The sequence below is a fragment of the Dama dama genome, chromosome 8 (genome assembly GCF_033118175.1).
Source record: "Dama dama isolate Ldn47 chromosome 8, ASM3311817v1, whole genome shotgun sequence".
NCBI lineage: Eukaryota > Metazoa > Chordata > Mammalia > Artiodactyla > Cervidae > Dama > Dama dama.
Genome location: NC_083688.1, coordinates 14,811,614 through 14,836,627, shown reverse-complemented (window position 1 = coordinate 14,836,627; position 25,014 = coordinate 14,811,614). Strand labels below are relative to the sequence as shown.

Genomic DNA, 25,014 nt, shown 5'->3' with positions numbered 1-25,014 from the left:
ATCTCTGGGAGGGCGGCTGAGGCGGCGGCGGCCGGGGCGCCGGCTGAGGGGCCGCTGAGGCGGGAGCTGTGGTGGCGCTGGGCGCCCCTCGCCTCTCGGCCTCTGGGGACCATGGGCTCTGAGAAAGACTCCGAGTCGCCGCGCTCTACATCCCTACACGCGGCTGCGCCCGACCCCAAGTGCCGCAGCGGCGGCCGGCGCCGGCGCCTCACCTTCCACAGCGTCTTCTCCTCCTCGGCCCGCGGCCGCCGCGCCCGAGCCAAGCCGCAGGCCGAGCCGCCGCCCCCGGCCGCGCCGCCGCCGCCCGCCCCGGCCCAAGCCTCGCCGCCCGAGGCGCTGCCCGCTGAGCCGGCCGCCGAGGCCGAGGCGGAGGCCGCGGCGACAGTGGGGCCCGGGTTAGACGATGAGGAGGCGGCGGAGGGCGGTGGCTCGGGCCCGGAGGAGGTGGAGTGCCCGTTGTGCCTGGTGCGGCTGCCGCCGGAGCGGGCCCCGCGCCTCCTCAGCTGTCCGCACCGCTCGTGCCGGGACTGCCTCCGCCACTACCTGCGCCTGGAGATCAGCGAGAGCCGGGTCCCCATCAGCTGCCCCGAGTGCAGCGAGCGACTCAACCCGCACGACATCCGCCTGCTGCTCGCCGACCCGCCGCTCATGCACAAGTACGAGGAGTTCATGCTGCGCCGCTACCTGGCCTCGGACCCGGACTGCCGCTGGTGCCCAGCCCCGGACTGCGGGTGAGCGCGGGGGCGTGGCCCTGGGGCGGTGGCCGCGGCGGAGGGGACATGGGGCCGAAGGCTAGACCCTGCGTGTGGCCGGCCGCGAGGGGCGGTCTTCCACGCACCGGGTGTGTGTGTGTCTGTGTGTGTGTCCGTGTCCCAGCGTGGAGGGAGAGGTGAGGGATGACCAGAGGGAGGGAGGCCAGCTGGCAGTTACGCCGGGCTAGTAACCGGTAACCATCAGCAAGCCCAGACGCGTGAGGTGAACGCACCCAGTACCCAACCCCTGCCTGAGGACTTGAGGTGGGGGCCGAGCTGTGGGTAAGAAGGGAGCTGTCCATCAAGTCAGGAGGCAGAGGCTGTTTTTGGTCCAGCGAACGCCCCTCTCCAGAGGAAGGGGGTATCTCTGAATGAGGATAGGGAGGGGATATCTGGCAAAGGACGGAATAAGAACATCATTCTGAAGGGGCAGTGCTTTGGAGGGGTGTGTCCATTTGACTAGGGGCAAACTTTGCAGCGTTTCAGGAGAAGGTGTGCTCTTCCTGAGACCACCACTGCTGAAAGTTGGGATGCAGGTGACTGAAATGGCTCTAGCGGGAAAGGACAACTCACTGGCAGCGTTCTGGGGGCCATCTGGGCATTGTGGTGTGTCTTCTGTGCCCGGCTATTGTGTGGCCACTCCTGTGGTCCTTACACTGCTGCCTTGGGCAGGGTATGGAGTGGACAGACCCTTTCTTTGTCCAGAAAGGCAATGGGGGGGGGGCACTGAGAAGGATGCCCAGGGATTGATATGTTTAAGAGAAAATGTGGTTCCCCTCTCCTCCGATCTTGAGTTCTTGATGTTGCACAGTGTATGCTGACTTTTTAAGATCAGTGAGAAAATAAGCAGTAGATGCAGACTCTTAACACCACTAGATTTTACCATCTAGAGAATTCAGTGGAAAGCCCCCCCCCACTCCACCCCCGGCGCCTCCCACCGCCGCCCCACCTTTACTTTTTAAAATCTGATTGTGTGTTACTGTCAGTACATCCCACAAATGGTTGCGTGCAGGAAAGAGGGACATCAGACTGTGCCATTACCTGCTCTGTGACCTTGGCCAGATCATTTTATTCTTGGGTGTCATGTTTTGAGGACAAAAAGAGGCTAGGGACTCCTAGTAAAAAGCTGTGTGTTCTTTTCTTTCAAAAGAACTAAGGGCTTTTAATCATAGCCTATATATCAAGGCTGTTTTATGATTTCCATGATGCTGCTATTTGTCTCCTTCAAAAGAAGTTGTCATAGAGTGTCTTAGGGGGGAGTAAGATGAGTTGATTTATTTTTCTATTCTGCCAAGCTTATTTAGAATGTATGTGTTATTTAAGCTCACTGAGATGAGGTTTCTAAATTACTTTGAAGTGTTGTGGTCAAAGGTTGAGGTGTTTGTCTATGGTAGATCACTTTCACTTTCAGTTATTAATAATAAGTATCAGAAAAAAACCTTGTAGGCCCTTGGAAAAGTTTGCTTTTATCTGGCTATCTGGTAGTCTTCCTAGTCTTAAAAAGTTAATTTATGTGATATTGAAGTTTTACAGACAGTATTGATCTATTTTCTGAACTAAAGGAATATTTACTTAAGAGAACACTATTTGGTTCATTTTGGAATAGTATATTATCTCCTTTTTGAGATGTGAATTTCCTTGAATTTTAACTGAGAAATGTGGCATCACTGACATTTTATTTCTGGGAAAGTTCTCTTTTTGTTTATTTCTCTGAGTCAATCTCTGTCTTTGCTCACATCAATTAAAATAGACAGGAATTTTTTTAAAAAATAAAATAGACAGGAATTAACTTACAATCTTGGTGATAACTCTACACCATTCCTGACTTGGAAGTCATTAAAGAATTAGGCCATTTAAAAAAAAAAAAGAATTAGGCCATTTTTATATTAGTCAAGTTTTGAATTACTATCATATTATCATCCAGAGGTTTTTTAATTAGTTAAAAAATTATAACAATTTTAATATAACTTTTAAATCTGTGGCTTTAAAGAAGGTGAAGTGTAAGGAGAGCAAGCAGACTAGAATCTGAGTATCCATGTGTCAGTTCAGTTCAGTCACTCAGTCGTGTCTCTTTGCGACCCCATGAATCGCAGCACGCCAGGCTTCCCTGTCCATCACCAACTCCCGTAGTCCACCCACCCCTTATCCATTGAGTCAGTGATGCCGTCCAACCATTTCATCCTCTGTCGTCCACTTCTCCTGCCCCCAATCCCTCCCAGCATCAGGGTCTTTTCCAATGAGTCAACTCTTCGCATGAGGTGGCCAAAGTATTGGAGTTTCAGCTTCAGCTTCAGTCCTTCCAATGAACACCCAGGACCGATCTGTGGTATCCATGTGTCATGCATACATAATTTAATTTGATCCTTGCAACATTGTAAGATACATTTGATCTAATTTTACAGATAAGGAAACTGAAGTTTAAATGAATTGAGTGACTTATTTAGGGTCATACAACTAGTGGGTGGTGGAACCAGGCTTGGAACACTGGTGTTAACTCCAACCAAAGCCAGTAAGTATTCTTTTCTCTCGGAGCTTTATAAAGCACAAGCTTATCAGCATTTTTGGGGATGCTACTGTTTGGGTCATTTCATCAAGTGTGGCCTACAACATTGAGAGAGCCAAAGATGCTTAGAATCTGGTTTCTTTTCTGATTCTTCTTGTTAACTGCCTCTTACCTACTTTTATTTTTCTTGTCTGAAATAAGCCTAATCTTTTCCTTACTTGAGAGTCCTAATTGATATTTTCAGAGTGTTTTGAGAATTCAGATGAAGTTATTAGATAAACAGGGAGTAACTTTGTATTTCTATCACTTCTCAAATAGGTGGGGATGTGGCCAGTGGTTTTGCCATCTCTTTCTAATGTCATGAGAAAAATAGTTGTTTTGTTTTAATCAAACTGTTGTTCTTCTGAGTCAGGTAAAAGTCATGGATAAGAACTAGAAGAGAAGCCTAAGACCCCAGTAATTTCTTCTCGTACCTGATCATCTTACCACAGATCAAGTTCCTGTCAGCCAAATTTATCAAGTTCTTTACTGTGTGTGTGTGTGTGTGTGTGTGTCTATTTGGTGGGGTGAGGGGAGCATATGCGTGATCTTAGAGTTCTGATCGCTAGTTTCACTGTGATTACTTATGATAAAAGCACTATATATTAAAAGATTATTTGTTTATGAATATTTTGGGGACATAGAAAAGAGTCTTGAATTTTTCTTTTCCTGTACTTGAATATAATTTCATTATATTCATAAATAAGGGAACCAATTTCTGTGGGAAAACTTTCACATTAATATTATTAAGTACAGTATTATTGAATGTAGTCTTTCTTTTCTTTTTTTGCTGTGCATGCACAGTTTGTGGGATCTTAGTTCCCAGACCAGGGATCGAACCCCAGGCCATGGCAGTGAAAGCTGCTGATTCTTAAATCACTGGACCACCAGGCAATTCCCACCAAGTATAACCTTTAAAACATGCTTTCAAATGAGATAAAATTCACTCAGAATACAGATAACTGACATTTTTATAGCCCTTTATAATCTTCAGACTGTAACTTCACTCAAATAATTTCACTTTAGTTTCATGCAGGTAGATGGTGGTAAACTCATTTGATAAAGGAGAAGGCAGTTCAGAGAAGTTTAAGTGTGGGACCCAGTATCTCACAGTTGATAAATAGTACAATTGATCTGCTACCCTTTAGAGTCTCTACTTAAGCACAGTCTTTTCAGAAACCTCCAAATCATGTAAACATGTAATATTTTCCTCTCAAGTGCCCTGTCTTTAAACCCTTTCAGAATCTCTAGAAGATTGTTGTTGTTGTTCAGTCACTAAGTCATGTCCAACTCTTTGCAACTCCTGCAGCACTCCAGGCCTCCTTGTCCTTCCTTATCTCCCTGAGTTTGCTCAGACTCATGTCCGTTGAGTCAGTGATGCTATCCAACCTTCTCATCCTCTGTCACCCCCCTTTTCCTCTTGCCCTCAGTCTTTCCCAGCATTAGGGTCTTTTCCATTGAATCAACTTTTTGCATCAGATGGCCAAAATATTGGAGCTTCAGCTTTAGCACCAGTCCTTCCGATGAATATTCAGGGTTGATTTCCTTCAAGATTGATTGGTTTGATCTCCTTGCTGACGGAGGGACTCTCAAGAGTCTTCTCCAGCACCACAGTTCGAAAGCATCAAATCTCGGGGGCTCAGGTTTCTTTATGGTCCAACTCTCACATCCATACATGACTATTAGAAAAACCACAGCTTTGACTATATGGACCTTTTCCGACTATACGCTGTCTAGGTTTGTCCTAGAAGACTTGAGGGTTTGGCAAAGGAGACAACAGAATATTTCTTGGCATATGGGGGCAGATCTTCTGTACAGATGAATAGGAGGTATGACTGTCTTGACCTAAATTCTTTGTGCAGTCCACCACTTCAGCCTCTCATTGCTGCCTTTGTCTCCTGCAGAGTCCCCCTGCATACCTGTTCCCAGAAGGTGGTACTGTCTATTGACCTTCCTAGACAACTGGACTGGATTATCCTAAAAACGGGAAGCTTCTGTTTGTCCCTAATACATTTATGAGAGAAGAGTAAGCTCCCTGAGCAAGACAGATTTCTTAGTCAGTGAGGGAGGATTTTTCCTTTGTGAAGCTTTCCTGAATCTTTTCTCTTAATTTAACTCTGTTGCTTCATTTTCACACCTCTGTATCCCCCTACAACCCCACCCTCCACTATTTACATCATCTTCCAGTCCAGTGTATCTTTCTCATATTAGCCGAAGTATTTATGCTAAAATAGAACATTTTATATCATTCCCCTGCTTAAAACTGCTCATACCTGACCTATAAGATGATGACTTATGTCTTTAAGAACATATTATTTATTTGATCTATCCTTATGATTTGAGAGCCTTTATGGTTTCCAACCATCTTTTGATCTTGTTTTCTATTTTTCACCTACATTAGTATTTCTCAATGTATAGGCATTATTGAAAAGAAAAATGTGTTGGGATTGAATAAGCTTGGAAAATGTTGGATTGAACAAAATAAAGCAACTCTTATTTCTGAGCTCCTTAGACCCTTTAAACAATTCTAATATACACTGTAAATCTTGTTAGTGCTAATATGCAGGGTAAATCTTCAATCTAATATAATTTCCCTAAACTTAGATCACCAGGAAACATGTTCGTTTTTGTTTTTTGATGACATCTTTAAAGTATACCTGAAACTTTCGTTGTTTGTAGTTTTCTAAGCTCCTTTAACAGTTTTTCTGGCTTGTCTTCTGTTAGTGTCCTTATTTAACACTAAATCTTGTGCTCTGAGTGAATTGAGAGCTCCTCTAGACTAAGATATCTATATTTCTAACTTTTTCTACAACTCTGAACAAAGTCTTTCAATTAGGTCCCAGAAGAATGGGATGAGTAGTTAAATTTTTGATAAGGAAGGTAAAGAATACAAACACCACAATTTTGAGAGGAGAAACAGATAAGAGGAGGGTGGACAAGAAGAGGACAGACAGGTAATCAGCAGTCCTTTTCAGAATCATATGGTGTTGAATCATATGAGTTCTGAATATTGCAAAAAGTACTTAGACATGGTCCTCTTGACAGGGTGTTTGGCCTGGTGGAGGAGACAGATGGATAGTTATAAATGCAGTGTAATAGATACTGAAGAAAATACGAGTGTTCTTAGAAGATGAATGAAAGGGATTTTGCATGATTGTGTCACTAAAGACTTCATGGAGGAGGTGATACCTAATCAGGGCTTGAAGAATATGAGTAGAAATTTATACCAGGCAAACAAAGATGAGGGTAGAGAAAACTAGGCATCTTAAACCAGAATTTTATGAGCAAATGCATGGAGGTATGTAAATTCAGGACTAAGTCTGCAGTCTAGTTTGGTTAGCCTCTGGGTGTGCAATATGGGGAGCATGATCTGGGAAGTGACTTGAGATTGATCTGAAAAGGTAGACTGGATTCAAATTGGTAGGTCTATCTATGCCATGCAAAGAAGTATAGATTTGAAGGACTTTTTTCTTTTTTTTGAAGGATTTTAAGCGAAAGAGTAACATCATGATAGATAAACTTTTCGCATTGGAGTTTGGATTGGAGTAGGGAATAAGCAGACCAGATAGTCTTGCAGTTGTCTGTTCAAGAGATGACATGGGTTTGAACTAGGGCAGTAAAAAGGAAGATTGTGACAGTATGGCTCATTGTGATGACTTGGCCTGTGTCATCCACCCTTATGTATGTTCAGAGTCTGTTTGTAAATGAAGTTACATGGCCTGGAATGGTGAAGTATAGACATAATATAGGAACACATTTCTTTAACTACCAGGATTTGTTGGCGCATAATCAAATTCATACTAATGGGATTTCCACCCCCCAGGCCAGAGTAAGGTAATGTTGTGGTCTAGCCTGTCACGTTATAATGTTTCTGAAGATAGCAAATTGACAAAATTAATAAAAGTTGTAAGAACTTAAGAGGGAGAAAGGATGCTTCTATTTTCTTAGCATCGTGTAATTTCCTAGACCTTACTTTTAGTATTTATTTTTCTAGGACATAGGTTTGTTGTTTTTTTTTTTCCATTCATTTTTATTAGTTGGAGGCTAATTACTTTACAATATTGTAGTGGTTTTTGCCATACTGAATGCTCTGTTGAGCTAAGAAAGCAGAGTACAAAAGAGATTCCAATGTAGGCCGGAGAAGAGAAAGAACAAAATAGTTTTTTTCTTTTTCTTTTTTTGACTACCTAGAGTAGGAGATTGCCCTATTCAGAATTTAGGAATTTACTCCTCAAAAGGGCTTATACAGAATTTTAGGATTAAGTTATAGTAATTGGCATATAGAAAACCAATAGATACATAGATAAGTTTAAAAGATTGCTTTAGGGAAATGTAATGGCCCCATATAAAATAAAAAACCCGAAGAGGAGAGGGTCTCTATATCATGCCTTCAAAACAGGTGTTTTAAGCATGAATCAGGGTGCTAGACCCTGGAGACTAAAAATGGTTGGTATTTTTCCTTGCCTAGTCTGGTTGGGGGAAGCATACATATAAACATATTTACAGTATAATGTGTTATGTATTGTGAAGTAATTATGCACAGGCAGGAAGTGGGCAACCAACTGCCTAGAGAGGTTAAGTGGATTTTATAGAAAGGATGACATTTGAGCTGGTTCTTAAACGGATTAGTGTTTGCCAGGGCAAGAAGTAAGGAAAGGGCGTTTCAAGGCAGAGAGTAACAGGGTGTGCAGAGGCCAGGAAGTGGGACAGTATGTGCCGTGTATTTATACCATGCCTTTCAGGGCAAGGTCTCAAGTGCAGTTTTAAAACATGTTTAGTTACACTTCAAAGCAGCAAGCACCTATACTTCCATTTTAGGGATGGAATCTAAAGTTTGGAGATTTTAATTAGCTTAGTGTCATGCAGTATGAGTCAGGGGCAAAGAGCCTAGACTAGGCACCCAAAAACTGGAATGCCAAGTCTCGTGCCCTGAGTAATTCTGTGTCACAATAATAATAGGTTGCTGTAGGTTCATGAGTATTTGAGGTTATTTTACTTCCTTCAAAATTCCACACCCAAAATTGATATTGTCAGTCCTATCAAATGTTCTTTAAAAAAAGAGAGAGAGAAAAAAAAATCTGTTAATAAACATTACCCCCACTATGTGAGGTAGAAATAAATCACGAAATGTTCAAAGGCTTCCTGACTGGCAGTCTAATTTGTATTGTCTTGTCTGAAGTTGACTTAATACTTTTTTTTGAGATCACCTAGTACCTTTCTTATTTAACACAAAATAGCAAGCAAATCACTTTCTTCAGGAAAAATATTGTTTAGTAGTTATTTTGCAACTAGGTGGGATAAATTTGCTCAGAACTCCTACAGGATATGAATCATTTGCATTTATACATTGAACTCACTTTGCTCTTTCTGAAAAGGGTTTTAATACAGCCTGTATTATGTAACATAGATGAAACCTTGTCATTGATATTTTCAGTGTCATTCTCAAATCAACTTGCAGAATCTATGATAAGCCTGGAACTTAAGTTGCTGTCATAAATATCTAATGTACAATCAAATAAGCAAACTGTAAAATAGATCTAAGAAAATGCTATTATTCTTTGGTTTGTTTGGGGTCTTTGGCTATTGGAGGAGAGCATGGCATAGGGGATGACAACACCAAGCCTGCAGTCATTGACTTGTTTAAAAATTGTTTGAACTTTCACTACTGCTATCTTCCCTTCTTTGTTTAAATTACTTTTTAAAAAAAATTCTTATTTTAAATGTGTCCACTTACTAGGGTAGCCTGTGCATTTAGTTGAGATTTTTAGAGTTAGAAAGGCTAACAGTTGTAAATACATTGGATTGTTTGTAGGAAAATAATTCTTGGTAAATAAACATAAATTGTAAGAAACTTAGTTAATGCTGGTTGGTGTTGCTAGATCCTGAATTGTGTTTCATAACTAAGAATATGTATCAGAAGAGATTAGGAGGAAATAATGGCCATATTCCATGTTGATTAACAAGACTGATGAGTGGTATTCTTGGATTCTGGAACCTGTCGAGAAAGAAGATATTTCAAGGTGTACATTCATGTTGGAAGAAATGACGGAAAGATAAAGTGAGCTTTCAGTTGCCTCTCAGTCTGTCATCAGGTGAGCTTCACTGTGAAACCTAAAAATGAAAAAGGATTGAAATCGTAAAACTCCTAGAAGAAAATATAGGCAGAACACTATTTGACATAAATTGTAGCAATATTTTTTTTTTTTTTTTATCTGTCTCCTAAAGCAGAGGATATAAGCAAAAATTAATGATCCCTGGACTTACCTGGTGGTACAGTGGATAAGAATCTAGCTGCCAATGCAGGGGACCTGTCTCCTAAAGCAGAGGATATAGCAAAAATTAATGATCCCTGGACTTCCCTGGTGGTACAGTGGATAAGAATCTAGCTGCCAATGCAGGGGACATGGGTTCGATCCCTGGTTCGGGAAGATTCCACATGCCCCAGAGCAACTAAGCCCACTTGCTACAACTACTGAGCCCAAGCTCTTGAGCCCATGAGCTGCAGCTATTGAGCCAACATACCACAACTCCTGAAGCCCATGCCCTAGAGAGTGTACTCTGCAATAAAAGAAGCCACCACAGTGAGAAGCCCCTGAACCACAGTGAAGAGGAGCCTCCACTCACCGCAACTAGAGAACACTTGTGCACAGCAACAAAGACTCAGCACAACCAGAAAAAATAAGTAAATTTTTGAAAAAGTATTTCTTTAAAAAAAATAAATGAGACCTAATTAAACTTAAAAGCTTCTGTACCGCAAAGGAAACCATTGACAAAACAAAAAGACAACCTACTGAATGAGAGAAAATATTTTCTAATGATATGAGTGATAAGGAGTTAATATCCAAAATATATAAGCAGCTCATACAAATCAACATCAAAAAAACAAAAACAGTCCAGTTGAAAAATGGGCAGACTTGAATAGACCTTTTTCCAAAGAAGACATACAAATGACCAACAGTCACATGAAGAGATGCTCAGCATCATTCATTAATCATCAAAGAAATGCAAATTAAAATCGGTGAGATGTTATCTCACACCTATCAGAATGGCTATCATCAACACGGCCACAAATAACAAATGCTGACAAGGATGCAGAGAAAAGGGAACCGTCATACACCTTTGGTGGCAATGTAAATTGGTTTCGCCATTATGAAAAACAGTATGGAGATTTCTCCAAAAATTAAAAATAGAATTACCATGTGTGCGTGCGTGCTAAATCACTTCAGTCATGTCCGACTCTGTGTGACCCTATGTACTGTAGCCTGCCAGGCTTCTCTGTCTATGGGATTCTCCAGGCAAGAATACTGAAGTTGGTTGTCATGCCCTCCTCCAGGGGATCTTCCCAATCCAGGGATGGAACCTGTGTCTCTTATGTTTCCTGCATTGGCAGGCAGGTTCTTTACCACTAGTGCCACCTGCAAAGCCCCTGGAACCCAGCAATTCTATTCCTAGGTGTTTATCTGGGAAAAAAAAAAAAAACCCAACACTAATTGAAAAAGATACATGCACCTTAATAGCAGCATTTACAACAGCATTATTTGCTGCTGCCAAAATATGAAAGTTACCAAGATATGCAATTGGCAAGATATAAGACTTCCCTGATAGCCCAGTTGGTAAAGAATCTGCCTGCAATGCAGGAGACCCAGGTTCAATTCCTAGGTTGGAAAGATCTGCTGGAGAAGGGATAGGCTACCCACTCCAGAATTCTTGGTTTTCCCTTGTGGGCTCAGCTGGTAAAGAATTTGCCTGTAATGCAGGAGACCTGGATTTGACCCTTGGGTTAGGAATATCCCTGGAGAATGGAAAGGCTACCCACTCTGGTATTCTGGCCTGGAGAATTCTGTGGACTATATATATAGTCCATGGGGTCACTAAGAGTCGGACACGAATGAGCGACTTTCACTTTCACTTTTAAGATATGAAAACAAGTAAGTGTCCATCAACAGATGAATGGATTTTAAAAATATGGTATACATATGCAATAGAGTGCTACTCAGCCATAAAAAATGAAATTTTGCTATTTTCAACAACATGGATGGACCCAGAAGATATTATGCTAAGTGAAATAAGCCAGAGAAAGAAAAATATAAATGATATTACTTATATGTGCAATCTAAAAAATAAAACAAACCAGTGAATATTAAAAAAAAACAGACACACACATATAGAGAACAAACTAGTGGGGGAGAGGGAAGGAATATGGGATAGACAGGATAGGGGTAGGGGATTATGAGGTACAAACTACTATGTATAAAAATGTTACAAAGATACATAGTACAACACAGGGACTATAGCCAAAATTTTATAACTATAAATGGAATATAGCTTAAAAATTGTGAATCATTGTTGTACACCTGAAACATAATATTGTACATGAACTATACCACAGCTTTTTTTAAAAAGTATACTTGCTTTAGTTTTTTCTATTGTTCTTTATTATACAAATATTCTGTCCTTTAAACAAATTCTGATTTCTCTAAATATAGCAAACCATCAAAAGGAAATAGTTTTGTACCCTTATTTATGAAACTTGCTATGACAAACTATTCCCAAAGCAGCTTAAACTATGACTGAATACATGCTGGGAATTCAGGCTGAAAGTCCAATGGTTAAGACTGTGCTTCCACTGCAGGGGACATGGGTTCAAACTCTGGTTGGAACTAAAATCCCACGTGCCACTCAACATGGCCAAAAAAAAAATCTGGCTAAATATGATGTTTTCCTATTTTTTCAGGAAATTTGCCTGTAATGCAGGAGACCTGGATTTGACCCTTGGGTTAGGAATATCCCTGGAGAATGGAAAGGCTACCCATAGGCTACAAAGGCTAATTTGTATTTTTAGAATCTCAAGAAGAAATTTACTTTCTCACACAGAATATGCGTGTGTGTTACACATATGTGTGTTCTTTCCTCTATACCAAATGAAGTGGTGGGGGACACCTAACAGGGTTACCCCACTGGAACCAATGCGTATGTCTTAGCTTATATCTCGTCCTATTTGCTTACGCAGGTATGCGGTTATTGCCTATGGCTGTGCCAGCTGCCCAAAGCTGACCTGTGAGAGGGAAGGCTGCCAGACTGAGTTCTGTTACCACTGCAAGCAAATATGGCATCCAAATCAGACGTGCGATATGGCCCGTCAGCAGAGGGCACAGACGTTGCGAGTCCGCACCAAGCACACTTCAGGGCTCAGTTATGGACAAGAATCTGGACCAGGTATAAGTTGGCGTAGTCTCATTTGTCTCTTTATTTGATATTTCATGATGTGAGCCCAAAGTTGGGAGAGATTACCTTAATGTATGACTCAAGGATTAGAAAGCAGAAACTATTCGGTAATACTCTCAATACTGTATTTAATATGTAGCTTCTCTCTCTGGCCATTTATAGACTGTCCAACCCAGGTGACTTGGAATAAAGCAAACTGAATTCTGTAGTTTCTGCCTTCTTAGTAATATGTCTCAGATTGGAGAGCAGTTAGGTACTTTTGCTAGGGGCTTTTTCAGTCCTTTCATCATGAGCAGAAAGACATTTGGTATTAAACCTATACTGTTTTCCTACTAGCTTTAAGTACATCACTGTTTTTGGAAGTAGGGTACAAATTTGAGGAAAGCAAGTGATGTTAGTATGGATTAATGATTAACTTTAAAAGAAGGAGTATCACACATTCAGTTTCAACCTTGACATGTCAAAGGAAACCTATTTTAAAATGTCATTGGGCTTATTACCTTTTATAAATGTGCTTTATTTCACTGATGTCATTTGGGAGAAGCTAGTAGGAAAGATTTACCATTCACTTTTTCCTGGCACAACCTAATCTCCTAACTTTTTGTTTTTAATAGGTTAGTTCCTAGCTTGCTGTGAAAATTACCAGGTGTATGCTACGTAGCACACACAGTTGTTTTTAAGTTTTGAATTTTACAGTATCATGGCAAGAGGCTGTGTATTGTATTAACAACAAACCACAGTGATACTTGTTGAACCTGTGAAAGGAGTTTCCTGAACTAAGATTTTTCAAGACTTGAAGCCAAATGCAGGCTACAGACTGTTCTTCCTGTAGAACTGTGCTTTTAATTCTGCCAGCCTATTGACTGCTGAAATTCCATTTTTCTTGGAACCATCTCTCTCTCTAGGGAAGTCTCTTTTCTCAGAGTGTGGCTCACGTGCTGTGGAAGATGCCAGTTTGGGGGATAGGCAGCTCAATATGAGACAGGATCCGTTTTATGAAATTTCCTGAGGTCTAGACGTAGCCAGCCTTCCAGCGAAGTGGGTTGCACAATCTGGAATCCTCAGTCAGAAATTCTTGACTGCCTCATTTCTTGTGCATACCCCTGGGAATAATAAAACCAAACTAGGTTTAAGTAGGGGTATTTTTCTACCCATTCTTCCTCCCTCCCCTCAGCAGATGACATCAAGCCATGCCCACGATGCAGTGCTTACATTATCAAGATGAATGATGGAAGCTGTAATCATATGACCTGTGCAGTGTGTGGCTGTGAATTCTGTTGGCTTTGTATGAAAGAGATCTCAGACTTGCATTACCTCAGGTGAGATGAGAAAATGTCCTTTTTTTTTTTTTTTTTTTGAGTATAATTGCTTTACAATGTTGTGTTAGTTTCTGCTGTACAATGAAGTAAATAAATCAGCTAAAATGTATACTTATATCCCCTCCCTCTTGAACCTCCCTTCTACCTCCACCATCCCACCCCTCTAGGTCATCACAGAGCATCAAGCTGAGCTCCCTGTACTATACTGCTGTTTCTCACTAGCTATCTGTTTTACACACAGTAGTGTATATATGTCAATCCTACTCTCCCAATTCATCTCACCCTTCCCTCTGACATCCTTTTACCTAAATCAGTAAGAGAACAAGACCATAAAAACAGTAGGTCCATTGTTTTTATTTATAGTCTTCATCCCTTACTGATTGAGGGAAAAGGATGTCAAAGAGACATCATCTGTCCTCTCATTACAGCATAAGGAAGCTGTAAAAACTTCCTCTGAAACACCCTTCCAATCATGTTTTTCTCCAGCTCAGCAACTTCCAGTGACTATTTTCCCTAACCTTCCAGATAGAGTTCAACTTCCTTAGGATGGCTTTGAAGGTTTTTTTTACAGTCTAGCCCCAATGTACTTTCTACCTTTTTCCATTTTGCTTTCATAAATACTGTATCCCAGATTATCTGTGTCTCTTCTGTGCTCTTAGCTCCCTGACCATTCATGTTCTTTCCTTTGCCTGGAATGCTTTCTAATCACCTCACCTCCCAGCAACCCCATTTTATCTCCACCTGTTCATTTCTTATCCAGTCTTCAAGAGCCACTTTAAATGCCATTCCATCTGTGATGCCTTCCCCCAGCTTTTTCTGCCTCATTCTTCTTTACTGACATTCTTTACATGTTCCTTTATAAACATCATTATTATGACTTTTACTTCGTTTACATGTCTAATTTTGTTAAGCTGTATTATGAACACTTAAGGTTAAGTGTTAACCTTTTTACAGTTCCTTGGATGTAGTAGTCATTCAAATATTGTCCTGAAGGAGGTAATATTTGCAAATTTAACATTCATTGTGTGGATGAAACACTTTCATTTCCAATTTAGCAAACATTACAGTATACCAGTTTATTACAGACACAGGAATACATAAGACATGACCCCTAACTTTCAAAATTGCTTACCGTATCTAGTAGAAAAGACAGCACAAAGGGAGTTAACAAAAATGGTTGGACTCAGAACAACTAAGTGTAAAAGTAGCCAAACTCAGAGTATGAAACTGTTGTAAAGGGTGTGATGAAATATTTTTATATCTTATCCCAGGAACATGATTTGCAGTGTCTATATATGCCAAGAAAACTATGCAAATCAAAGAGAGTTCCTTCACTGCAGGATACAAAATGTTTGGATGAGATGTCAAGTGCATAGACTATATAGGTTCTCGTGTAGTATCGCACAAAGAAGTAGGTTCATTTTGGTGGGTTAGAGAGGATAGAGTTCAGCAGGAAAGAATGAAAAAGAGGTTTCAAGTTTAGGGACCTGCCTTTACAAAAAAATTAAAGAGCCAGAACTCTTAATAGTCTCACCTTGGGCTTTGCTTCCCCTTATGCAATATATTCATTTCTTATAACCTCCTATAATTATTAATCACTCTTATGGAAAAGAAGGCTCTTGCTCTTATCAAACTCTCTGGTAACAACAGCTGCATTTGTAATATTGACATTAACTTTGGCATATTTCCTCTGCAGCCCCTCTGGCTGTACATTCTGGGGCAAGAAGCCATGGAGCCGTAAGAAGAAAATTCTTTGGCAGCTGGGCACATTGATTGGTGCCCCAGTAGGGATTTCCCTCATTGCTGGCATTGCCATTCCTGCCATGGTCATCGGCATTCCTGTTTATGTTGGTAGGAAGGTAAGATGTTGAATTCTGTCCCTGTTCCAACTTCGGGTTTATTGGTAGAGTTTTGAAGGAAATGGGGAGGAACTTATATTTCAGAGCTGCCTAAAAGCCAACTGGTTCTTGAATAATAATGACATTAATTTCTTAAATGGATTTTCGTAAACCCCGCAAGAGATCTAAAAGTTCTTATTAACATCCTGGCCTGGTTTGTCTCAGTGACTTAAAGGTGAAATGCTTACTTCACTCGCCTATGTTGTCTCTTCTTGTATTAACTTTTTCATATTAGTTTATACCTTCCTGGTCTGAGTTAGATTAAAATGTGAGAAAGATGTCTCTTTGAGATGAGGGACTATGTTTTAATATAGATAACTTATAAGGGAATATTTACTTATCCTTTTTCTCCCCAGCAAAAAGATTGATGTCCTAACCCGCTGACCTGGATTTTCTTTCTTCTTAGATTCATAGCAGGTATGAGGGAAGGAAAACCTCCAAACATAAGAGGAATTTGGCGATCACAGGAGGAGTGACTTTGTCAGTCATCGCATCCCCTGTCATTGCTGCGGTTAGCGTTGGTAAGAAGCTAGCCAAGACTACGACTTCCTCCCCCACCTGACCTCACCCCACCTACTCCCATCAGCTTTCTGGCCTCACAGTTTAGCCAGCTGGCCAGATGTTTCACCTCTGGAGGCTCCTACATTTTTGTGTCAGACCCACCTTGGGAGTTAACTCTTGTAGGCACTGTTGTTATTATCAAGCTTCCCTGGTGGCTCAGATGGTACAGAACTTGCCCACAGTGCGGGAGACCTGGGTTTGATCCTCACGTCGGGAAGATCTCCTGGAGAAGAGAATGGCAACCCACTCCAGTATGTTTGCCTAGAGAATTCCATGGACAGAGGGGCCTAGAAGGCTACTGTCCAAGGGGTCTCAAAGAGTCAGACACAACTGAGCAAATAACACTTCACTTTCATTATTATTATCAACCACACTAAAGTATCAGAGTTTGGGAACTTTTATTCTTAAGTTAGTACCTAGAACTCCATCTGGCACATACAAAAAGGTTGAATTAAAGGATATTACTTTAAGGCCTAGTTTTTTACCTTTCCTCTTCCCTCTCTACTTGCCATAAAACCCACAAAACAAAATTTTGATTTACTTAATGCCTCACAGTATTTTGGGAGGCATGAGGGTTTGTTATAGAATAACAATAACATAACTCCATTTGCCGGGAGCAGGTCTGAGGGTTTTGCCTGTATGTATTCATTTAATCCTCACAACAGCATAGTTGTGACAGAAGTTGCAATAAGTTGTCCCATTAGCTGGGACATGAATCAGGGCAGTCTGACTTCAGAGTCTGGGCTCTTAACAACTAAGCCCCTCTGCCTTCCACAGCAGTAAGATTTTAGAATTAACACTGAGGGGTGGGGTGGGGATCCTGAACCCTCAGAGTCACTTGTTTTGTGTTTGATTATTAATTCGTTCTGGGATTAGCATCTCAGCAGTGAATGGAAGTGGCGAAATGAAAGCAACATACATGTGCTGTGCTAGGCCCTATGCATGCATTGATTGTTGGAAACCCAAGGAAGACATGTCCAAGGTTGTAATGGCTGTTAAATTGAAGCCAGGATGCTAACCCAGGCCTTTCTGATTCCAAGTCCAGTCATCATTCTGTTAGACCAGGCCGCTTCTTTAGCATAGTCATATTCTGTCTTTCTTCAACCCTTTATAAAGTGGTTTGTCTGTCTTCAGCTATGGGAAGGAGAATTCAGGACAGCTGCAACCCGATGGCCTGCTGACATGTTTCCTTCTCTTCCCTAGGTATTGGCGTCCCTATTATGCTGGCTTATGTCTATGGGGTTGTGCCTATTTCTCTCTGTCGAGGAGGTGGCTGTGGAGTTAGTACAGCCAATGGAAAGGGAGTGAAAATTGAGTTTGATGAAGATGATGGTCCAATCACAGGTAAAAGAATTTTCATTTCCCTTTGAATTTATGGGACACAAGATAAAAGTCAGTAAAATTCAGCACATTTTACAGAGAGATTGACATTGGATTACTTTGGATAATGTAGCTTTATAGGAGGTAAAGTATTTTTAGCTTTTCATTTCTTTGTTCCAGAGTTACTAGGTTAATTCCTCTGGTACTTGCCTCTGTGTGGCAGGTACAAACTAGTAGGACTCCAAGTAACTCTTAAGTATGCTGGTAATAGTAAATTATATAATTATAATAAAGTCTTATATCTGCACAATACTTTATAATTTTCAGAAGACTTTACACAGTTATTATTTCACTTGGTTTTTACAACAGCTCTGAAGAGAGAGGACCGGGGCTGTTATTATCCCCAATTAATGGGAACTTCTTTAAGCCTTTGTCTCAACATCTGTTAAATGGGTTTAAGAACTTCTGAAGAGCTGGAACTATAGCAGGTCTTCTGACTTATACTTTGATGTTGTTTCCACTTTACCATATTAACTAACCTGAGAGACACAGATCCCCAAAGATTTTTCAAACTTCCTACTAGAATCAGCACATGACCTAAATGTATTTGGAAATAATTTATGTTTGATTCGGTGGCATCTGTAGTATAATGGAAAGAATAATGGACTCAGAATCACATGGTAGTATTGTGTGACTGACCATAAACAAGGCATTTAGTTCTAAGCTTTCATTTCCTCATTTAAAATTGGGGTTATTAGTCCCTATTTCTTGGGAAAATTAAATGTGAGCATATGTTAAAATGCCTGATACGTGGTGGCTGCATGTAGACGCTATTCATTAAGTGAATAAATGAGAATTTTCTACATGACTATTCTGTACTCTGAAGAGTCATTGCAAGAAGATGCCAGACCCTGTTTTGATGTTGTGCTATCTTCAGTTGTGATGTTTGGTTCCATCCCCAGTGGCAGATGCCTGGCGAGCCCTCAAGAATCCCAGCATTGGGGAAAGTAGCATTGAAGGTCTAACTAGCGTATTGAGCACCAGTGGAAGCCCTACAGATGGACTTAGTGTTATGCAAGGTCCATACAGCGAAACAGCCAGCTTTGCAGCCCTCTCAGGGGGCACACTGAGTGGTGGCATTCTTTCCAGTGGCAAGGGAAAATACAGCAGGTAAGCAATTTCTGACAGAACTAGTTAGAATTATGAGAAGTGACATATCATGCTGAACCATTCTCTGTGTCAGGCCTGTCTCATATAGCATCTCATTTTGATTTAATCATCAATGGTGGGTTTTTTTGTTTTTGTTTTTCTTTTAACTTTTACAATCAGAAAACAGGCTAAAAAGGTTGAGTGACACAACATAAAAGTTCTGTGTTTCTTCCCACTGTACCGTAGTGACTCCATATAAAGAATAATCTTGACTTCAGATCCTCCCTCTACTGTGTTAGGCTGCATCTTTTAGGAAGGGAAAGCATACATTTTTGTAGAATTCCCAAGACTATGTCCTCCATTAGGCTTGTCACTGGCTTTTAGTTGAACAGCATTTATGCTGTATCTTGTTGGCTTATTGATACTGTGATCCTTATAACCTTCCTGTTCTGATTCCCATTTGATAAGAAAAATCAATTCTATAAACTTGTGTTCAGAATATGTAAGTCTTTATGACTAAAATGGTTGTGACTTGGTTGGTTGGTTCACCAGGTAGATGAAACAGAACATATTCAGAGGAGCGTAGCAGATGTTACATGAGAAGCAGTTATTTGAATGCACTGGAGAAGAGAGGCCTGAGGAGGGGTAAAGGTGATACAAAACAAGGTACAGAGGTAGAGGAGATGCTTGCCTTCAGTTATCTGAAGGGCCTTGAAGTGGAAAAAAGGATTAAGACTTCTGCCCCATGCCAAGAGATAGATTAAGATGATTCGGTGGAGGCTAGAGGGAAATGAATTTTGTTTCATTATAGAGACTGTAGGAAAAATCTATATAAAGTCCAAAGAAGAAATGGATTATATCAGTAGATATTAAGCTCTATACCTCTAGAAGTATTTGAAGTGAGACCAGAGGGCCAATTGGCTATTAGGAGGTCAAGCAGCAGTTGGCAGACGGGCTGGATCCCACACCTGAGTGCATGTCACTCACTTGGGAGCCTTTTTAAAAATAGATTGCAGTGCCTTATCCCAGAATTAATAAATTAGAATCTCCCAGAGTGGGACCTAGGAATCTCTGTTTTGAAAATTCTCCCCAGCTGATTCTAGCATAGCCATTGCACAGACCAGCTTCTAGGAACCACCCAAGGAGATGGCCTTTGTGAAAGGCCTCTTCCACTTCTGAGAGTGATCTATGGCAGAGCTGAAACTAGGACCCAGGTCTCTGACTCAATGCACTTTCCATTGCACTACCTCATTTTCCTGGACTATGGCACATTCCTGAAGGGCATCTAAGGCTGGAGGAGCAGAGCAGAGACTCAGACAGCAGGATGGAGGTTGACTGAATGTGCAGCTGTAGACTGCTGCTGACCTGTTGGTATCTCCTGACTCTGGTTCTCTCTTGTTAGGGGATCCCGCCTCCACATGCTGGAGAATTCACTGCTGTGCTTTCTTAAAACCAACACCCCTGTAAATAAGCAGACATAATTGGGGACTGACTTGCTGAAACTGCAGCTTAGCCAGGCCAGCTGTTCCAGTTCTGTGAAAGCCTTTTATAGGAAGTGAATGAGTCAGATGGGTTTGACTGTGAAACCCATTATGAGGAAATACTTAAATGTGCAACCAAATGATATTGAAGCCAAGATAGGAAAAGCTGTGGGTCCTCTGAGACACCATTAGGAAAGTTTGCTGCCCTTGTTGGAGGTTGACTCTTATGTGTCCTTGAAGCTCATAGCCTGGGGGTGATTTGATTGCTGAATGTTTAAGTTCCTAGTGCGTGCAAGACATGGAGGGTAAAGTGTGAATGAGATGTGGCCTGTCCTCTTTTGGAGCTCACAACTGAGTGGGAAAGAGATGTGTAAACTGATTTAATAAATAGGTAGTTGCTATGGAGCACTTCGCAGAAAGTGACTGGTTTGACGGAAGAATGAAGAGAGATAATGCTTCTTTTGTTGTTAAGAACTGAGTATGAGTTTGTCACACGGAGAAAGGAAACTTCCAAAGAGAGGGACTAGCATATGCAAAATCAGAGAGGGATAAAATGTGTATAGGTGTGTAAGGGGAAAAAAAATCCAATGTGATTAGGATTTAGGACCTATGGTAAGAGGTGGAACTGGAGACAGAGCTTGGAGGCAGATCAGGTAGACCTTAAATGCCTGATGGCAAGAGGGAGCCAAGAAAGGGGCTGGTAGAGTGATCAGGTTATTGTACACTTTGGCACTGATCTGAAAGTTGTTTGACTTGGACTTACGGCTACTGGAGAGAGCACAATTGCAGTTACCCATGCGGGAGCTGTTGAGAGCCTGAAATTAAGCAATAGCAGTGGGGATGGAAAGGAGGGGACGATTTCAACAGATAACTTTAAGTGAGAAAATGTGTGGGCATCTGTTTGAGCTATTTGGCTTTTGGAGAAGATCAGATCAACTCAATTTGCAAGAGAATAATGTAAGAGGTATGTGCCAGGAAGCAGACTGTCTTGGAATACCCAGGTCTCATATTAACTTAAACGTCCCCTCTTTACACAGGTTAGAAGTCCAAGCCGATGTCCAAAAGGAAATTTTCCCCAAAGACACAGCCAGTCTTGGTGCAATTAGTGACAACGCAAGCACTCGTGCTATGGCCGGTTCCATAATCAGTTCCTACAACCCACAGGACAGGTATGTGAACAGTCAGATGCCTAGGAGAAGGCTGCATTTTTTGGTTGAGTTTTGGCCTTAGAAGCTCAATGCTTCATGTTAGGGCTCTATGTACCATATAGTGGGATACATAGTGTGTATACCCTGTGGATTCATTGAGCACATTCTTGGTATGGGAGTGTTTGGCATCTCTTGATTGATTCTTCTTGTTAGCACTTGATTTTTAGAAGTTTTCTCTTCCTTTTTCTTTTTTTTTTTTTTTGGCTGTTGCAACAGTGTAATTATTCACATGGAACTTAACAAGCTAGATGGATATTCACTGATGTCTATGGCTCTATGGTTTCTGCTCTTAGGTTGATTCTTGCTTGATGTGGCTCCTGTAGCCTATTTATTTTTGAGGAGCTAGTGTATCTGGTATGGTGTGATTACAGCACTCCCTACTGGAGAGATTCTGGTTTCTTCTTATTGTAGCAGAGAAATAGAAAGCTGTGACTTTTTCACTCTCATATTTTGAGGAAGATAGTATGAGGGTCTGATCTTTAGTTGAATTTTGGAAGCTCATTTTTAGTTGTTTAAAGAAATTGGCAGAATAACTGATAAGGATATATAGCACAGGAAACTCTTCTCAATATTCTATAATGACCTATGTGGGGAAAGAATCTTTGAAAAGAGTGGGTACAAAAAAAAAAAAAGAGTGACTATGTGTATATAACTGATTCACTTTGCACTACAGCAGAAACTAATGCAACATTGTAAATCAGCTATACTCCAATAAAAATTTAAAAAGAAATAAATTGTCAGAGATGTTTGTGTGCATATTTTAAATCATCAAGGAGATCTAATTGTTCTTCTCCATCTTATTTGAGTACTAGATTAAATTTTATTTTCTCTAAAAGTGAGCTCTAGTCTACTGTTTACCTATATTTTGGGACTTTCTAATCCTGAACCCACAAACTGCTTTTACCAACAGGTGTAGCATGACCCATGCATGATTCAGCAAAGTGGATTTTGTCTCCACAGAGAATGCAACAATATGGAAATCCAAGTGGACATTGAAGCCAAACCAAGTCACTATCAGCTAGTGAGTGGAAGCAGCACAGAGGACTCACTCCATGTTCATGCACAGATGGCGGAGAATGAAGAAGAAGATGGTAGTGGTGGTGGTGGTGGTGGTGGTGCCGGCAGCAGTGGCAACGGTGAAGAGGACCCCCCCTGCAAACACCAAAGCTGTGAACAGAAAGACTGCCTGGCCAGCAAACCTTGGGACATCAGCCTGGCCCAGCCTGAGAGCATCCGCAGTGACCTTGAGAGCTCTGATACACAGTCAGATGACGTGCCAGACATCACCTCAGATGAGTGTGGCTCCCCTCGCTCCCAGGCCGCAGCCTGCCCCTCAACACCCAGAGCCCCAGGTGCACCAAGCCCAAGTGCCCATATGAACCTCTCTGCCCCAGCTGAGGGCAAGACTATCTTGAGGCCAGAAGATGCAGAAGCCAGAGTATGAAGTGGAATGAATGCTCCTGTTCTGAGAAGCACACTTGTAACTGCATCTTTTGGAATCTTTTTGGGGGGCAGGGATTTCTGTACTTTTATTTCAGAGATTCTCTGGTCACAGGTTTTCCCCAGGGAAATTCTGAGAAATTTGCAGTTTCTTACCAGATGAAACATGGAAATTTTGCCCGTAGTTCCATGCATCCCCACATCTCCGTTGCCCCCCTCCCCACTTTTTTAGTTTTAATTTATTGGTTAAACTTATGGTGGCAATCCGTGAGGTGTGTCAAAGAGTGTACAGATGTATGTGTGTATATTGTATGTATGCTAACATATTACTGAAGGACACATTTTAATAAATAAAAATTTCTGTCGTAATTCAGCTCCTCTCATTTTCCTTGGCTTGGATAGTCCTCCAGAGCCAAGAGTTTGATTGAAACAGACCACTACATCTTTAACAGTCTATAAATCTGAACTCTCCTAATCCCAGGGAAGAAAGATGGTATTCTAACCAGACTGCAGTGGAAGGAAGTGAAGTCGCTCAGTCATGTCTGACTCTGCGACCTCACGGACTGCAGCCTCCCAGGCTCCTCCATCCATGGGATTTTCCAGGCAAGAGTACTGGAGTGGGTTGCCATTCATCTATAAACCTACCAATCCTAGCTTGGCAGAAAGCAAAGCCAAGATTGTTTTGGACTGTGTAGTCAGACTGAAGAATTAGCTGGAGTCACTCAGATGCCCTCTAGAGGCAGCTGTGCAGTTTTCCTGTTAAAGCTTTATTTACCCCTTTCTGCATCGTACTTACTATTAGAAATGTGCTTCCAAGGAGGAAAGGGGTGTCACTTCCACCGGCTCCTCAGAAATCCCAGTAAATATTGCATGGTTGTAAGTTGGGGAACAGAGGATTCTTCCTGGATGAAGAAATGTACCTATTCTGCTTAATCACCAAGCAATACCTAGGAGTTTGTTATGCTTTCCGGTACACATTCCCTGTTGCAAAAAACAACTTTCTAGTTTTGCCAATCTAGTTTTATTTAAGAGGGACAAAGGAATCTGACTAGAATTTGTAATGAAAGGAGGAGACATGCCATCAAAATCACAGCATATTTAATTTTATCTGATCTTATAAATTTGTCAGAATTGAGTTACTCCTTGGTCTTGGCTCTGTCTAGAATAATGGTCTTAGAAATGAATGTTCATACATAGTATAGCAGAAAAATTAAAAGATTCATGAGACCTGATGTGAGTTTCCAAATCTGGCAGTAATTTACTTTGTGACTGTTTGAATCAGTTACTCTCTCATGCCCCTGATTTACTGACTCTCAGACAGTAAGTAAGTAAGGAGCTTCCAAGTGCCAAACTTCTCTGTCACTTTAACCCTGGGCCCAGAGTAAGAATTGAAAACATCCTTTCCCTGAAGACCAGATGGCTTTCTGTTTCCTTTCACAGATGCACCTGCTCTTTGTCTTCCTGGCCTGTGCTTTACTATGATGAGGATGATGAGTCTGGACAACAGCCAACTTGGAAGATTCTTATCTCCTGGGCACTGCATGCAGACTTAGCACATTGCCCTGCACCTGGGACGGGAAGTGCTGTTAGTGGACTTTGGATCTCTGGAAGAATGCCGGAGGGGGTGTCTGTGTGTGAAAAAGGGAACTTGTTGGGGAAAGGGGCAGACTGTATGGGAATCTCTGAAATGCAAATTATCAACTCAAAGACTTGTATTTCTCTTGAAGCCTCATCAAGGGAGCAATTAACAGGATAAAATCAAGGAAGTCTTCTGAAGGGGCAGGAGTTTGCAGCCACAGCTGTATTACTATCTAGACTCCAGTCCTTAACTGCTTGAGAGTTGTGTGTGTTTTCACTTAGCCAAAGTGGGGATTGTGGTCCTAATCATGGAGTTGTAAAGATTGTTAGATGGCGTACCAAAAATGCTTTTGTTAAAGGCCCATATTTTTTTTTCCCCCCATAGGAATAAGAAGAAAAATTAAGGGAGATTATGGGTGCCATCTAACAAAAGCTCACAACTCTAGACCAGAGGCCATGAGAAAGCAAGCTTATTCTATTCCTTTGCAACACTGTTGTATCTCCTAGACATTAGCAGCCAAAAGACCAGTCAGCACCACCT

General features: G+C 41.3%; 1 protein-coding gene across 3 annotated transcripts; it reads left to right on the top strand.

The window, feature by feature from the left end:
• On the top strand, nucleotides 1–23,264 carry RNF19B (ring finger protein 19B). 3 transcript variants are annotated; one of them, XM_061148493.1, is made up of 9 exons: nucleotides 1–731; nucleotides 12,305–12,510; nucleotides 13,697–13,838; nucleotides 15,535–15,697; nucleotides 16,143–16,257; nucleotides 17,501–17,641; nucleotides 18,580–18,787; nucleotides 21,285–21,416; nucleotides 22,366–22,553. In XM_061148493.1, the coding sequence occupies exons 1-9, from the start codon at nucleotides 112–114 to the stop codon at nucleotides 22,385–22,387; spliced, it is 1,749 nt and encodes a 582-aa protein (XP_061004476.1). In that variant the 5' UTR covers nucleotides 1–111; the 3' UTR covers nucleotides 22,388–22,553. The 3 variants fall into 3 exon arrangements, with proteins under 3 accessions (XP_061004476.1, XP_061004475.1, XP_061004474.1); XM_061148492.1 differs by having other exon boundaries at nucleotides 2–731; nucleotides 22,416–23,264; XM_061148491.1 differs by having other exon boundaries at nucleotides 2–731; nucleotides 13,694–13,838; nucleotides 22,416–23,264.
• The last annotated feature ends 1,750 nt before the right edge of the window (nucleotides 23,265–25,014 follow it).